This window comes from Talaromyces proteolyticus (genome assembly GCF_021365285.1).
Source record: "Talaromyces proteolyticus strain PMI_201 chromosome Unknown BGW36scaffold_1, whole genome shotgun sequence".
NCBI classification, from domain to species: Eukaryota; Fungi; Ascomycota; class Eurotiomycetes; order Eurotiales; family Trichocomaceae; genus Talaromyces; species Talaromyces proteolyticus.
The window spans coordinates 3,253,115-3,264,856 of record NW_025764277.1 but is presented as its reverse complement, the minus strand read 5'-3'; the positions used below and the strand labels follow the sequence as shown (position 1 = coordinate 3,264,856).

The window sequence follows — 11,742 nt, the reverse complement described above, 5'->3', positions numbered from 1 at the left end:
AGTAATATAGCAATAGCTAGCCAATATAAACCTTCCTAAACGGGAAAACATTGGGTACCCCTGATCTCTCTTATTTTTTACATTCAAACAGCCACAGCAACAAAGGAAACAGCCTCCTTAAAGCTCATACCTTCTCTATCCAAAGAAGCAGCATATTTACCCCACACCAACCTCCCTATCTCAAACTGAGATGTTCAGTGGTATCCTTTCCCACGCAAATTTCATATGTCATCCAAAGGCAACAGCAAAAATGGAGAATACCAACAAAACAATCCTTATTACTAGTGCTTCAGCCTATCTTCCCTCTCATATTCTACGCATCTTCTTGGAAGCTGGATACAATGTTCGTGTAGCAGTGAAGACTGACCTGGAGGCAAGAACTGTTCGTGATGCTCATCCTGGATATGACGACAGTCGTGTGAGTTTTGTGCACATTCTAGATATCATCAAAGAAGGTGCCTTTGATGTCGCTGTCAAAAATGTTCACGGGGTATGTCTCATCTTCCTGGTCTGAATTTGCAAAGCGTCGTCAAGGTCGTCAAGTGAAGGCTCTAATACAGATCAACAGGTCATACACACTGCATTTCCAGCCTTCCCATTCAACACTGTCGAATTCGAGAAACGAATCGTGATACCCGCCATCGACAGCATATATCACTTGCTTCAGTCAGTGCACCGGCATGGGCCGACTGTTACTCGCGTGATTATCATGTCCTCCTTCGCAGCCATGATCAACGTCGAAAAGGGCCTATGGCCAGAACACATGTACAACGAGAGCGACTGGAACCCAGACACGTACCAAGTTGCAACTGGAACACGAATCATGGCTCAGGCTCAATTCGCCAGCAGGAAGCTATCTGAGAAAACTGCTTGGAATTACATGAGAAAGGAAAAGCCGATGTTTGACCTCGTGAGCCTCTGCGTTCCAGTCGCCTGGGGACCTCTGACTATCCCGACTCCTTCTCTGTCTTGCAATAGCGACCTTGGATCAGGCGTTCGGATTATTCATAATCTCATGCATGGATCATTTGGGCAGACCTCTGGTCCTGATAATTTTTACCCGTTTGTTGACGTGCGCGATGTGGCTATTGCCGCACTCAAAGCATACCAGGTAGCTCACGCAGCTGATGAGCGCTTTTTTCTTGCCAGCGGTCGCGCCACCGTCCAAATGCTTTGCGATATTCTCCATGTACAATTTCCCGAGTTACGCCATAGACTTCCCATGAGACAGCCCGAAATGGGTGGCCTGGAGACTGTCTACGATGTCGACGGGTCTAAAGCTGAACGCATCCTGGGCTTCAGATATCGCGGTTTGCTCGAAGCTGTCGCTGATACCGCGATCTGTCTTCTAGAGATGGAGAGAAAGGAGGCAGCTGAGAAGGCTGAAGGGCTGGCCAAGCTGGCGGCGGCGTTTTGATCTACCTCACTGAAGGATTCCCCCCCATGTATCTCTCGTGGCTAAATGTGCGACATTTTCGGTAACGAACTGTTACAGGGACATGCATATAGCCAATGTGGAATTTTCATGGTGGTTATGGGAAGGTGTTATTTGGTCTAAACAAAAGTTTTAAGCTACATCTCTTACTGATAATCTGTCGGTGAAAAACCATCACAACCAATCAATTTCTTTCTTATCCAAGATCCAATAGGCTGTAGCAACATTCAAGTCAATGTACATGTAATGATGAAGTTCCCAAATGCACACTTAGGTTATAAGATGGATTTCAATAATTCTATAACCAAAAATAGCCCTCGTTCAACCAATCTTGACTGAGAAGATTTTCGTTAATTATTACTTAAGGTACTATTCACACTGCTTCATGACTGGCGAGCACATTAGAGGGTCACCTGTTAAGCAAACACGGCAGAAAATACTCTTCTTCTTATTGTTTAGTCAAATGGATGTAGTAATTGGAGGTATACCATTTCAACAACTTCAACCTAGCAACTCACATTAATAAAATCACTGAATGACTGATTCATCAACGGCTTCATTGACATTATTTGTCATGATGAATACTTAACATTTGAAGAGGGGACCGTGAAAAAATACCCTTCTTGTATTAGCGTGTTGATGATAGACGAAGAAGCTTCTTTTTTGTGAACAAAATTGTAACTTTGTAACTTAGCTAATCGCGGATCCTCAGGACTAACAAGCAATGTGTCAGAAGCCAATTCAAGGTAGACCTTTTCGAGGATAAGAATATATCAATTCGGTTGGTATGAGTATATATTTTTATTATCTAGATTAATTATTACCTATACTTCGACGATAGGTGGAGCCTTAATCGGGAAGGATATAAGTTTCGTTTGTTGCAAGATCTCTGTTACGGCACAGCAATCAGTCAATGCTAGTATTTGAACGCAGATCCACACAACATAGCTGGCAGGGCATTATCCTGCATAATTCTCTCGGTCTTGTGTGGCTCCGCCACGGGGTCATCCATTCATCCAATCCCTCTAATGCGAATCAAGAATCAAGCACCATATGGTGCTGCGATCTCCGAAGGCACACCACCAAAGACGAGCCATTCGCTGGCTAATACTAGTTCCTACACGATCGGCTTTGGAACACCACGTTCGAATGGCCGTCCCCAGCCGAATAACTCATGCACTCTCGGTATTACGAGAATTCAACCTTGTCGACAGCAAAGTGGATTTCAAACGACTACGACGACGGTGTGATGGATCACGGCCTTAGGTCTACATAAATGACACTGTTAGCTTTGAATTGGCATCAAACAAGTCAACAAAGGGGGTGCCTAATTTCCAAGTCGCTACTCTCGACACGTTTTACGCAAGCTTTGTTTTGCCGGCACCTCAGGCCGGCTTCTTAGGTCTTAATCGACCATGTGACTTGCTTGGAAGCACGTTAGTTGAAATAAGATCTGGATACCATGCCAGTTTCATCAATCAGCTTTATGAGCGTGGTCTTATTCCTGGACGCACTATCAGTGTTTATATCGGCCAAGATGTACCAGATATCGACAATGCCATGTTGCTCATCAATGGCAAGGATGCCGCGAAGAAGGCCTCAACTCCCTCTACCGTTCCGATGGACACATCGCAGGAGATAAATGCGCTTGGGGCCAATCCGTCTCGTTTTCATATCAACGTCACCAGTCCAGTGGCACTGACGACTTCCAAAGGTGCCTCAAATGCAACATCCAGCCGTTCTTCCACCCCAACAACTACCTATCAGACATTCTCCTTATCCCCAACAGACAGCTCGGCCTAGTTGATAGTTGTAATGCAACTTGGGACCTTCCCAGCAGCTTTTGGCTGGCGGTCAGCTAATACTTCCAGGTTTCCACCACTAGTTCAAGCGGATTCACGTACTGCGATTTGCAGGACGCTGATCCGTAACAGAATAGAGTCGATGTGTACTTCAACGACGATAAGGATCATGTAAGCATCCCTCTGGCGAGTCTAGTCTCCACGTTTGGGTCGGGTCAATGTGGTGTTTGGCTTGAAAGCGGTGGTAACATTGAACGGTCTCGGCGCTCCTTTCATACGACAGATCTAGGCCCTATTCGATTAGGATAATTTTGAGTCAGAGATTGCGAATGTTAGACATACCGAAACGGATATTCTGCTGTTGTAGATACATGAGGTTAATGCATTGACTGAAATTTGGCAATATGATAAGAGCTGCCATCATTTTGAGCATGGAGTCAACTTATATTGCATTATGACAAAGTATTAAGTGGTTTGCTAAAGCTTGTGGGAAATTGTGGGAAACCGAGAATGGAGGTCAACTGGTATATAACTACTCCCTAGCAACAATATTCGAGTCACCATGACTCATTTAAATGCTTAATACTAGTGACTCACTATGCATGACGACATTTAAATCCCCCAAAATAATTTACTACCAGAAAAGCATATTGGAGAGGTTGAATATGTAATTTATTCACCTCTATGATTCAGTTTCCGCTAGCCTTCACCGATGTCTGAATAATCACATGGCAAGAAACCTACAAAAAACATTGTATAGTTGAGGAACTAGAAAACACCGTCCATAAGATATCAAAATAAACACAAAGGAAAGGTGAAAAATGCCCAGTTCCCAAGGTAATCATCACGTGGTTTGACTGCCTTCCCGCTCATTCGCGACTTTCGTCCATACGTCGGGTATAGGAATGTCCGCCGTTCATTTTATCGTAGAGGTATTTGACAATTTGGTTATTTAAGAGCCAGGGTTGGGGTTCATCTAATAAAGTTAGCGACTTGCTCCTTATGCTGTACGGCTGTCCCATCATACCTTGCGCTTGCCACCGGTGAGAGTGACGTTAACGAATCGGCGGGTGTAGATAATCCGCTTGCGAGCACGGCCCTTGGGTTGCTTGGGCTATAGATAAAATTATTAGATGGTGCTATGGAATAGATGAACTGAGCAGCATACCTTCTCCTGCTTGTCGACCTTTGGGGTGGCGGCCTTGACCTTACCGGCACGAGCCAAACTTCCCTGAGAATGCTATTAGTATGTTGATTGCAGCAACTGATGGTGATGGATGTGGTTAAATAGTCTCGTGTCGCGCGCGAATCCGAGCCGTGTTGGTTGAAAGACAGTCTGTGAAAGCTGGATGAAATGAACCCGTAGATTTACTAGCACAGACACCGATAGGTCTCGCCTTCTCCCGTGTTGTGTCCATCTTCTTAAATTCGTATAACTTCATCTTATCGAACAAAAAGAAGTCCAGTGCCTTGCCGGAAAACTTAATTGAGGATTTCCATGATTTCGCTAGCGACAGAATTTTCGAAAGTGACTGTCGGATCGATCGGATTTGTGATGGCTCGTAGATTCGCACGGTCGCACGAGACTCACACGCAGACATCTGCACCAAAAAAGTAACATATTCAGGGAATCAACTTACGTGAACTTTACCCATGTTGGCGGATCGAAAATGGAATCAGAAGATATCTCTCTTTCTCGATGAAACAGGTGCGCTGGGCGAGCGAGGGAGAATGGGAACAGTTTGTGGAGTTAATTTGTGCTTCGATTAGCCGGGTTTGTGGGCGAATGACTAATGCCCCGGAACATCATACTGCCGTGCCGAGATATTGCCACAACAGTCTCCAAATTTTCTCTCATTCCTCATCGATGAATAATTTTCCTAGGCTGCTTAGCTGCCTGATTTCTGAATGAGTCATAATTACTGTTTTGTTCCTCGTTACCTAGTCAGAGACTGTCATGCGGCGTCCGCTTTGGGAGATGATGCGCGATTAGGGAATCACTTTATGTGCATTTATCATTTTCTATTATTGGTGAGGAGGGAAGATGTTCCACTAATTTACAGAAGCAAAAGGCCCCCATCCTGCATCAAGACTCTCGCTGTACATCGCGGATAAATGAGATGGCGGCGTCAAACGCATTTCGTCGTGTTTCCTCGTTAATAGCGAACGAAGGAACTGTTCTGAATTAGTTGATGCCCAATGATAACAGGAGAATAAGAGATTGTCTCACGTTCCAACCAACCGTGAATTTGACCCTCGAAGAATATTGCCTCCACCCGACCGCCCTTCGATGACTCGCTTTCCAATCTTTGCACAAATTTGGTTTGCTCATCTAAGAGAATGTCTACTTTCGGTATGACAAACAACATGTTCTTAGGCAACGAGTCTCTAGTAGCTAGGGTCGGATGGAGACGCTGGTTTTGGATGTTTTCCATTCTACATGCTCCTACATATGAATCGAACAACGAAGCCAAGAAAGCGAGCGGGTCCTTCTGTGGAAAGCCTGGTGGTTTGGGTCTCTCCCATGGCGGAAGGCGGAAATCAACCTTGTCACCACGTTAGGATTTTTGCAGCAAGAAGCAAGTGGATGCATACTGGTGTATAAAAAGTGACCGATCCCTTTACGATCTCTTGGCCAAGAAATTGTGCCACAGCCAAAGCTAGATTCCCTCCAACTGAGAATCCGCTCACAGTCATCATCCTTTTTGGGTCTGCACCCCAGCGGTTCTCAGCATGCCGGACGATATATTCAGCTATGTCTTCGGCATCAGTGTGTGCTATTGGAAATGTATGGCGTGGAGCAAGTCGATATGAGATTGACACCACAACGGCGCCTGTCTCATTAGCTACCTGTTTGCAGAAAGGGATATCTAATTCGGGAATGCCACCAACAAACCCGCCTCCGTGAATGTCGAGATGTAACGGTCGCTTCTGCCCACGAGTTGTAGGAGAGGACGCCCCAAACACGAGCACACGAAGTGACTGCCCAGGTGTATGACGTAGTGGGATCGATTCAACCGAGTACTCGCGAGAGAAGAGGTAGGGAATCCATTTCATAGGATATGTAAGCAAATTCAAAGGCTGTAAACCTAGTAGTGATAAACGGAGACGAAGGGGAATAGAAGGGCAAAGCAGGGCGTCATATAATGGCGAAAACCACGAGAGAATAAATCGTAGGCCCAACATTGGTTCTATCGATAATGAATTAATCTAATCTCACATCACCCACGACACCTCGCTTGTTCCTAGAAGATCTTGACAATCATCATGGAGGTGAAGTGCATCCTCTCGTATTCAGTCACCTGACTTGGGCTGCCTGAGGCACCAGTACAGCTTACGGCTGTTACGTGACTCTCTTTGTATGTCAGAAAGGAGATGCAACCAAAACAACCAAGATAATTCTTATCAAGTAAGGGTTGCGCCCCTTTTGGTAGGGTGGTTAAAAGATCCACATTTTATATCCGAACTAATGCACACAAATCGACTTGTACCCTTAAATCTACGGCACCCGGGTCCAAGGTACAGGACCTTTACGAATAAAAGAATCAGCTCATAGCATCGGCCTAGAATACGGCACAAGGACATCTCCGAGCCACACTGCCATCATTGCAACCATCTCCTTGGTGCAGCTGTGCCCTGTGTTCTCCTGTACAAAGAAGGTGACATTATCATGTCGCTTATCGCTTTGCTCACTTCGGAGTCGCCTTCTCTCCTCCACCCATGTTGCTGTGTACTTTACGGGCACCAATTGGTCATACATTCCATTGCACAGCAGCAGAGGTATATCTGAAGGAAAATCCTCTGCTACTTTCCCATCATCTCGATGAACAATTTCGGCTAGAGCGAGAGGCCAGCGTCGTTGTTGCGTCGTAGTCATGAGTTTCTTCAGTTCATCGTATCTAAAGGCCCTTGGCTCCTCGGTTGATGCCGGTGACAGTTCTATTTCGGCTGAGTCAATCCCTAAACGACTAAGCAAAAGAGACGCCAAGTTGGGACTGCCAACTATGATTGCGAATGCGTGAAATTGGCCTGGGGCAGCTAATGAAGCAATGCGCCAGGCAGTATGGCCGCCTAATGAAACACCAGCCATGATATTGTAAAAGCGGGTAAATTGGGGAAGATAGCAAGGGAGATAATCAACCACGAGTTTGAAATCATGAGCCGAACCAGAAATCATGGATACCAGGTCCATCCTTTTCCCTGATGGTCAGTAATAATTTGTTATCAGCGGGAAGCAGACTTACGCATGATTCTCATTGCCGTCTTTCCATGTTTTATTCGCCTGGGGAAAGACCTACTGTATAGGTTAATGCATGCTGCCGCTCTGCAACGAGATTGATATAAATACCTCGCGGTCTCCATGATTTCTCATATTCATCGTCAGAGCAATCAACCCCACTCTTTGGCTCTTTGCCGCGTGTGTACGGTAGCGGTACAAGACCTCATGAGCCAACTCTTCCATAACACGATATGTACGGGTTCGGTTGTGTGCGAGATACAAGACTGCTATCTCTTGATTACATCCCACCAATTCATCAATCTCCTTGAGACCGTAAACGTAGACTTTGAGGCCGCCGATCACCAATTCTGTCTTACTCGAGAGCGGTGTACTCGATGGAAGAGAGAAGCGAGGTTCCAACCCATCCGAAGTTTGAGTTGCCATCTTTTAACTCCTCTACTGCTTTTGGAGTTCAATTGTACAAGGAGACAGTTTTGAATTTAAGTAAACATTGGAAAGGGCTCCTAGCATCGGCTGCATCGGCAAAACCGAGATAATTACCGAGAGCCATAAGCTCAAACCCACATACACTAGGCAATGGCTTGGTATTAAAACATGGCATAAGGCGCTCCTTTCCGTTAGAGAGTCGGTCAAGAAGCAGTCATGGGTTCGTAGGCAAGTGTTCGCGAGCCCTGGCTTTGAGGTCCGAAGACTTTCGAATCACAAGTCTTCGCCAGCCGATTACCTAACTACGATACTCCGGAATCCGAAGCCTTTCAAATGTAAGGGTAGTTGTATTGAAGAAGGAAAAACTTGATTCATTATCCCATCCCCAGAGAATAGCTGATAGGAGGAGTGACCCAGGCCACCCTAGGTCTGACGTACTATCTACAGTCTGGCAACTGGTGGTTTCGGAAAAAGTCCAATACTATAGGAGTAGCATTGAAACTCGCCGGTTGATGACCCGCCTTTTGATTGTCGGCATTTGGGATTGTGCTAGGCCAATCATGTCCAATCACAGAATCGTAAACCAATTGAACTAGCCCAGTAATACCAAAGGAGTATTGTACAGTATTAGAGGCTATTGAGGTTGTGATGTTAGAACTGCTGTTCAACCCGTCTCGTTTAGCCCACTGCCTGATGAAATGCGGGATAGTGGGTAAACATTCATGCTTTCGCTCCCCGCCCAAGTACGGAATAGTCGTATCGTTTCCGCCGTGGAACGCAAGAAATGGAATGTTTCTACGGGAAGCATTGCAGGGAATTTCCACCGTAGAAGGCGTACACGGAAGAGTGTCGACGTAGTATGCGCCTGAAACTGGAGCAAAAGCCGCTAGTCGTGCCGACAATACAGCATCGCAAGCGAGACGATTACAAAACCCACCACCGTCGGATTTCCCTGTTGCCCATATATGCTTTGAATCAATAGAGTATCGTGATTCGACCTGGTTAAGAATATCGGTTGTGAATTGTGTATCGTTCGTATTGACTCCCGGAACGCCTTCCCATTTTTTCTGGTTATCTAGTATTAGCTCCATGGAAAAACAAGGATCTCTCTCACATAAAGTCCTCGACTGAAAAGGTAACTTACATCAATTCCCTGAGGATACACCACAATCAAATCGGTGTTGAACTCTGAATTTGTCAGCTCATCGAGCTGCAATTGATCCAGTGCAGTCCTATTTCCCCCATGGTATGACAGAATGGCGCCGGTGGGAGTGTCTGGTTTGTACAATGGTGGTATGAAAAGAAGATAGCTGCGGTTCAATCCACCGCTGATGATTGTGACATTCGACACGCCCGGTGGAAGTTGATTGTTGACATCTGAACTCGTTGGGGTAGCTGAAGAGGTAGCACCTAGTCCCAAAAGCCCTGCAAATAGGGCGATAGAAACCTTGAATGAAGCCATGTTCGACTCTGAAATGTGCCCTAGAAGTCCTGCAGACAGTTGTCTGCCAGTTAATAGTGATATGATGGTCTCATGTGTTGTGTCAGGATATAAATTGTAAATTAATTGGGCTAGCTTTGACAATCGGAAGGGATAATTGCCGAATTTGCCGAGATACCGAATTTACCGGTTACGTCAGATGGCATTTACGTCAAATCTTAGCAGCCTTCAATTGATAACATGATTTTTAATGTAAGCCTCAAAAGTAATGGTATTTGCTCAGTAGTTGGGATTTTTTTTGAGAACATGACGGATCTTGTGGTAATACCAACTTCCGAGTCTTGTGTACATTCAAATTCCATGTTCTGAAAAACAAAATAAAAAATTTGACATCTAAATTTGATAAAAAGATCAAGGTTCTTCATTTCAACTATTCATTCAATATTGCATATCAATTTTGATGTTCTCTCTACCTGGTAGGAATTGATACATATGTATCAAAATTTCATTATGGTCTACTTATTCTGGGCAATTATAGTAGAGCGATAGCGCTCTATCATGAATTTTGAGCCAGATGAACAATGAGATAAGGGGTGCGAGCAGAATAGAAACAGGACTGAAAAGCATATAGAAGTTTGAAGGTAAATTATATGCGTCACTGTGGCTTCTCCTCTTCTAACGGATAGCCTATAACATATACCGAAATTCCTTATTTTGCATATCTGTCAAGTTCTCTTCAATTGAGTCTTGTTGAGTGCCTCCCACTCGGATTAATTCACCGTTCCTCTTTGCATTTTCTCTGCGTAAGAGTAGATAAGTCCCAGAGCCTATGACCACAACACCACACAAACATACGAAACTACCGATAAACCCAGCACGATACAAAGGCCCGGGAGAAGCACCGAAAATCAGTGGTCCAATAATATTACCAATGCAATAGCCGACGAAGGTGGATGCACTTGTCGTTGCTTTCTCTGTGAACGTTTAGCATTATATACCGACGAAGAAGTCTGTATGAAAATGAAGATGTCTACTAACTCGTATGGCCGGCTATGTTGGAAGCAGCCAAAGAAACTGCCAATCCTCCGGCGGCGACCTGAACTGCGGTGAGGAGGATGCCTGCGAAGAGAAGCCCACGGTTATTTCGAGGCCCAAACCAGCAGATCAAAGTCCCTGCAATCGAGATGAGAGCGCATATGACAATGCATAAATAACGAGTACCGTTTAATTTGCGGGTTATATAACCAACTAGCAAGATTGAAAATGCAGTGATAGCACCGATTGGACAAGTTAAGGCAAGAGAGTCAAAATGGCTGAATCCGAAGCTGTTGATAACGATGGTTCCGAACGTTCCTAAGGCACCAGATGGAACGCCTGTTAAGAGAATGATAAGGGCGCAGCTATACATCTTATAGTCCCGGAATGCTTCGAATAATTGAACTCTATTAAAGACATGACTGATTGTGCCTGCCTGGTTTTGTTGTAGTCGCTGGATTGCTATTTTGCGTTCCGATTCAGTTAGCCCTTTTGTGGTAAGAGGGCTGTCTGGGAGAGCAAAAAACAAAACAACAGACCACATAGTGGTCACGGCGCCAAGTAACAGAAACATTGGTTTCCATGAATCAAGTGAGCCGTGTATTTGGCCTAGTCCGTAATTGATCAAGGGAGAGATGGTGGTGGCAACACCGACACAGCAGTACCATAGACCTGTTCTTAAGGCTTGTTCCTCACGTGTCCACCAGAATGTCACCAAAACGGTAAAGGTGGGAGCAACAGCCGATTCGAGAAGACCGAGCATGAAGCGATTGACCATGATACCGGCGTAATTGAAACAAACAGCTGTTGACATAACGACTGCACCCCAGAGCATGGTCGCTAGTGATATAACATGCGACGTCCGGTAGTGCTGAGATAGGTATACCATAGGATAGGTACCGACTAAGTATCCAACATAGAAAATCATTGAAGCATTCGAATACTTTTGATTGTTCGTAATCGGCGTTCCATTGGTCTCGTACCCAACGATGGTAGTCAAGCCGAGATCGGCATTAAAGTTGAACTGCGTCGCGGCGCTCATGATGCCTTTGTCGTAGCACTGCAGAGTATAAGTGACCATCATTAGAGGAACAATCCTGAAGAAGTCAGAGGAATAGTCTAGAGGAAATCAAGGTAAACGATCGCACCAAATATCCAATTTGCGGACTAACCGTCTCTCCTCAGCCAGTGAGAAGACTGCATTGTCTGGTTTATCGTTGCTCATATCCTCAGCTCTCTCTACTTCTTCCAGACCGAGCTTCATAGGGCTGCTAATAGAGCCGTCCATGTTGTTAGATTAAAAACACGGAAGTCATGTACATTTCCAACTGGAACTGTAATACCACGATCCAAGAATAACAGT

General features: G+C 45.1%; 7 protein-coding genes across 7 annotated transcripts; 2 read left to right on the top strand and 5 right to left on the bottom strand.

Annotated features, from left to right (window-relative positions):
• Nucleotides 1-250: 250 nt before the first annotated feature.
• BGW36DRAFT_393339 (uncharacterized protein) lies at nt 251-1,417 on the top strand (the record flags this gene model as incomplete). Its single annotated transcript, XM_046217799.1, has 2 exons — nt 251-490; nt 569-1,417. The coding sequence occupies 2 exons, from the start codon at nt 251-253 to the stop codon at nt 1,415-1,417; spliced, it is 1,089 nt and encodes a 362-aa protein (XP_046078466.1).
• Nucleotides 1,418-2,463: 1,046 nt separating this feature from the next.
• BGW36DRAFT_354237 (uncharacterized protein) lies at nt 2,464-3,238 on the top strand (the record flags this gene model as incomplete). Its single annotated transcript, XM_046213503.1, has 2 exons — nt 2,464-2,679; nt 2,702-3,238. 2 exons carry the CDS (start codon nt 2,464-2,466, stop codon nt 3,236-3,238), a joined length of 753 nt encoding a protein of 250 aa, XP_046078465.1.
• Nucleotides 3,239-3,722: 484 nt separating this feature from the next.
• On the bottom strand, nt 3,723-4,987 carry BGW36DRAFT_368258 (ribosomal S30/ubiquitin fusion). Its single transcript, XM_046214967.1, has 4 exons — nt 4,878-4,987; nt 4,406-4,468; nt 4,265-4,351; nt 3,723-4,213 (listed from the first exon to the last, which is right to left on the bottom strand). The coding sequence occupies exons 1-4, from the start codon at nt 4,890-4,892 to the stop codon at nt 4,190-4,192; spliced, it is 189 nt and encodes a 62-aa protein (XP_046078464.1). The 5' UTR covers nt 4,893-4,987; the 3' UTR covers nt 3,723-4,189.
• A 336-nt stretch (nt 4,988-5,323) lies between these two features.
• BGW36DRAFT_393338 (Alpha/Beta hydrolase protein) lies at nt 5,324-6,423 on the bottom strand (the record flags this gene model as incomplete). Its single annotated transcript, XM_046217798.1, has 3 exons — nt 5,324-5,412; nt 5,468-5,783; nt 5,833-6,423. The coding sequence occupies 3 exons, from the start codon at nt 6,421-6,423 to the stop codon at nt 5,324-5,326; spliced, it is 996 nt and encodes a 331-aa protein (XP_046078463.1).
• A 182-nt stretch (nt 6,424-6,605) lies between these two features.
• BGW36DRAFT_18778 (uncharacterized protein) lies at nt 6,606-8,225 on the bottom strand. The gene is made up of 3 exons (XM_046209763.1): nt 7,586-8,225; nt 7,482-7,531; nt 6,606-7,430 (listed from the first exon to the last, which is right to left on the bottom strand). Exons 1-3 carry the CDS (start codon nt 7,898-7,900, stop codon nt 6,788-6,790), a joined length of 1,008 nt encoding a protein of 335 aa, XP_046078462.1. The 5' UTR covers nt 7,901-8,225; the 3' UTR covers nt 6,606-6,787.
• BGW36DRAFT_18591 (uncharacterized protein) lies at nt 8,177-9,487 on the bottom strand. The gene is made up of 2 exons (XM_046209753.1): nt 9,048-9,487; nt 8,177-8,970 (listed from the first exon to the last, which is right to left on the bottom strand). The coding sequence occupies exons 1-2, from the start codon at nt 9,363-9,365 to the stop codon at nt 8,341-8,343; spliced, it is 948 nt and encodes a 315-aa protein (XP_046078461.1). The 5' UTR covers nt 9,366-9,487; the 3' UTR covers nt 8,177-8,340.
• Nucleotides 9,488-10,031: 544 nt separating this feature from the next.
• On the bottom strand, nt 10,032-11,604 carry BGW36DRAFT_284817 (major facilitator superfamily domain-containing protein; the record flags this gene model as incomplete). The annotated part of the gene is made up of 3 exons (XM_046210267.1): nt 10,032-10,318; nt 10,383-11,476; nt 11,528-11,604. The coding sequence occupies 3 exons, from the start codon at nt 11,602-11,604 to the stop codon at nt 10,032-10,034; spliced, it is 1,458 nt and encodes a 485-aa protein (XP_046078460.1).
• Between the last annotated feature and the right edge of the window lie 138 nt (nt 11,605-11,742).

Excerpts from the sequence above, each read along its gene's own strand:
- BGW36DRAFT_368258 (XM_046214967.1), bottom strand. Across the intron at positions 4,352-4,405 it reads AGGTCGACAAGCAGGAGAAG|CCCAAGCAACCCAAGGGCCG; the intron begins GTATGCTGCTCA and ends TTTTATCTATAG. Across the intron at positions 4,214-4,264 it reads TCACCGGTGGCAAGCGCAAG|ATGAACCCCAACCCTGGCTC; the intron begins GTATGATGGGAC and ends TAACTTTATTAG.
- BGW36DRAFT_18778 (XM_046209763.1), bottom strand. The coding sequence starts at position 7,900 with ATGGCAACTCAAACTTCGGATGGGTTGGAACCTCGCTTCTCTCTTCCA. Across the intron at positions 7,532-7,585 it reads GAAATCATGGAGACCGCGAG|GTCTTTCCCCAGGCGAATAA; the intron begins GTATTTATATCA and ends CCTATACAGTAG. Across the intron at positions 7,431-7,481 it reads GACGGCAATGAGAATCATGC|GATGGACCTGGTATCCATGA; the intron begins GTAAGTCTGCTT and ends ATCAGGGAAAAG.
- BGW36DRAFT_18591 (XM_046209753.1), bottom strand. The coding sequence starts at position 9,365 with ATGGCTTCATTCAAGGTTTCTATCGCCCTATTTGCAGGGCTTTTGGGA. Across the intron at positions 8,971-9,047 it reads TGTATCCTCAGGGAATTGAT|AAAAAATGGGAAGGCGTTCC; the intron begins GTAAGTTACCTT and ends CTAGATAACCAG.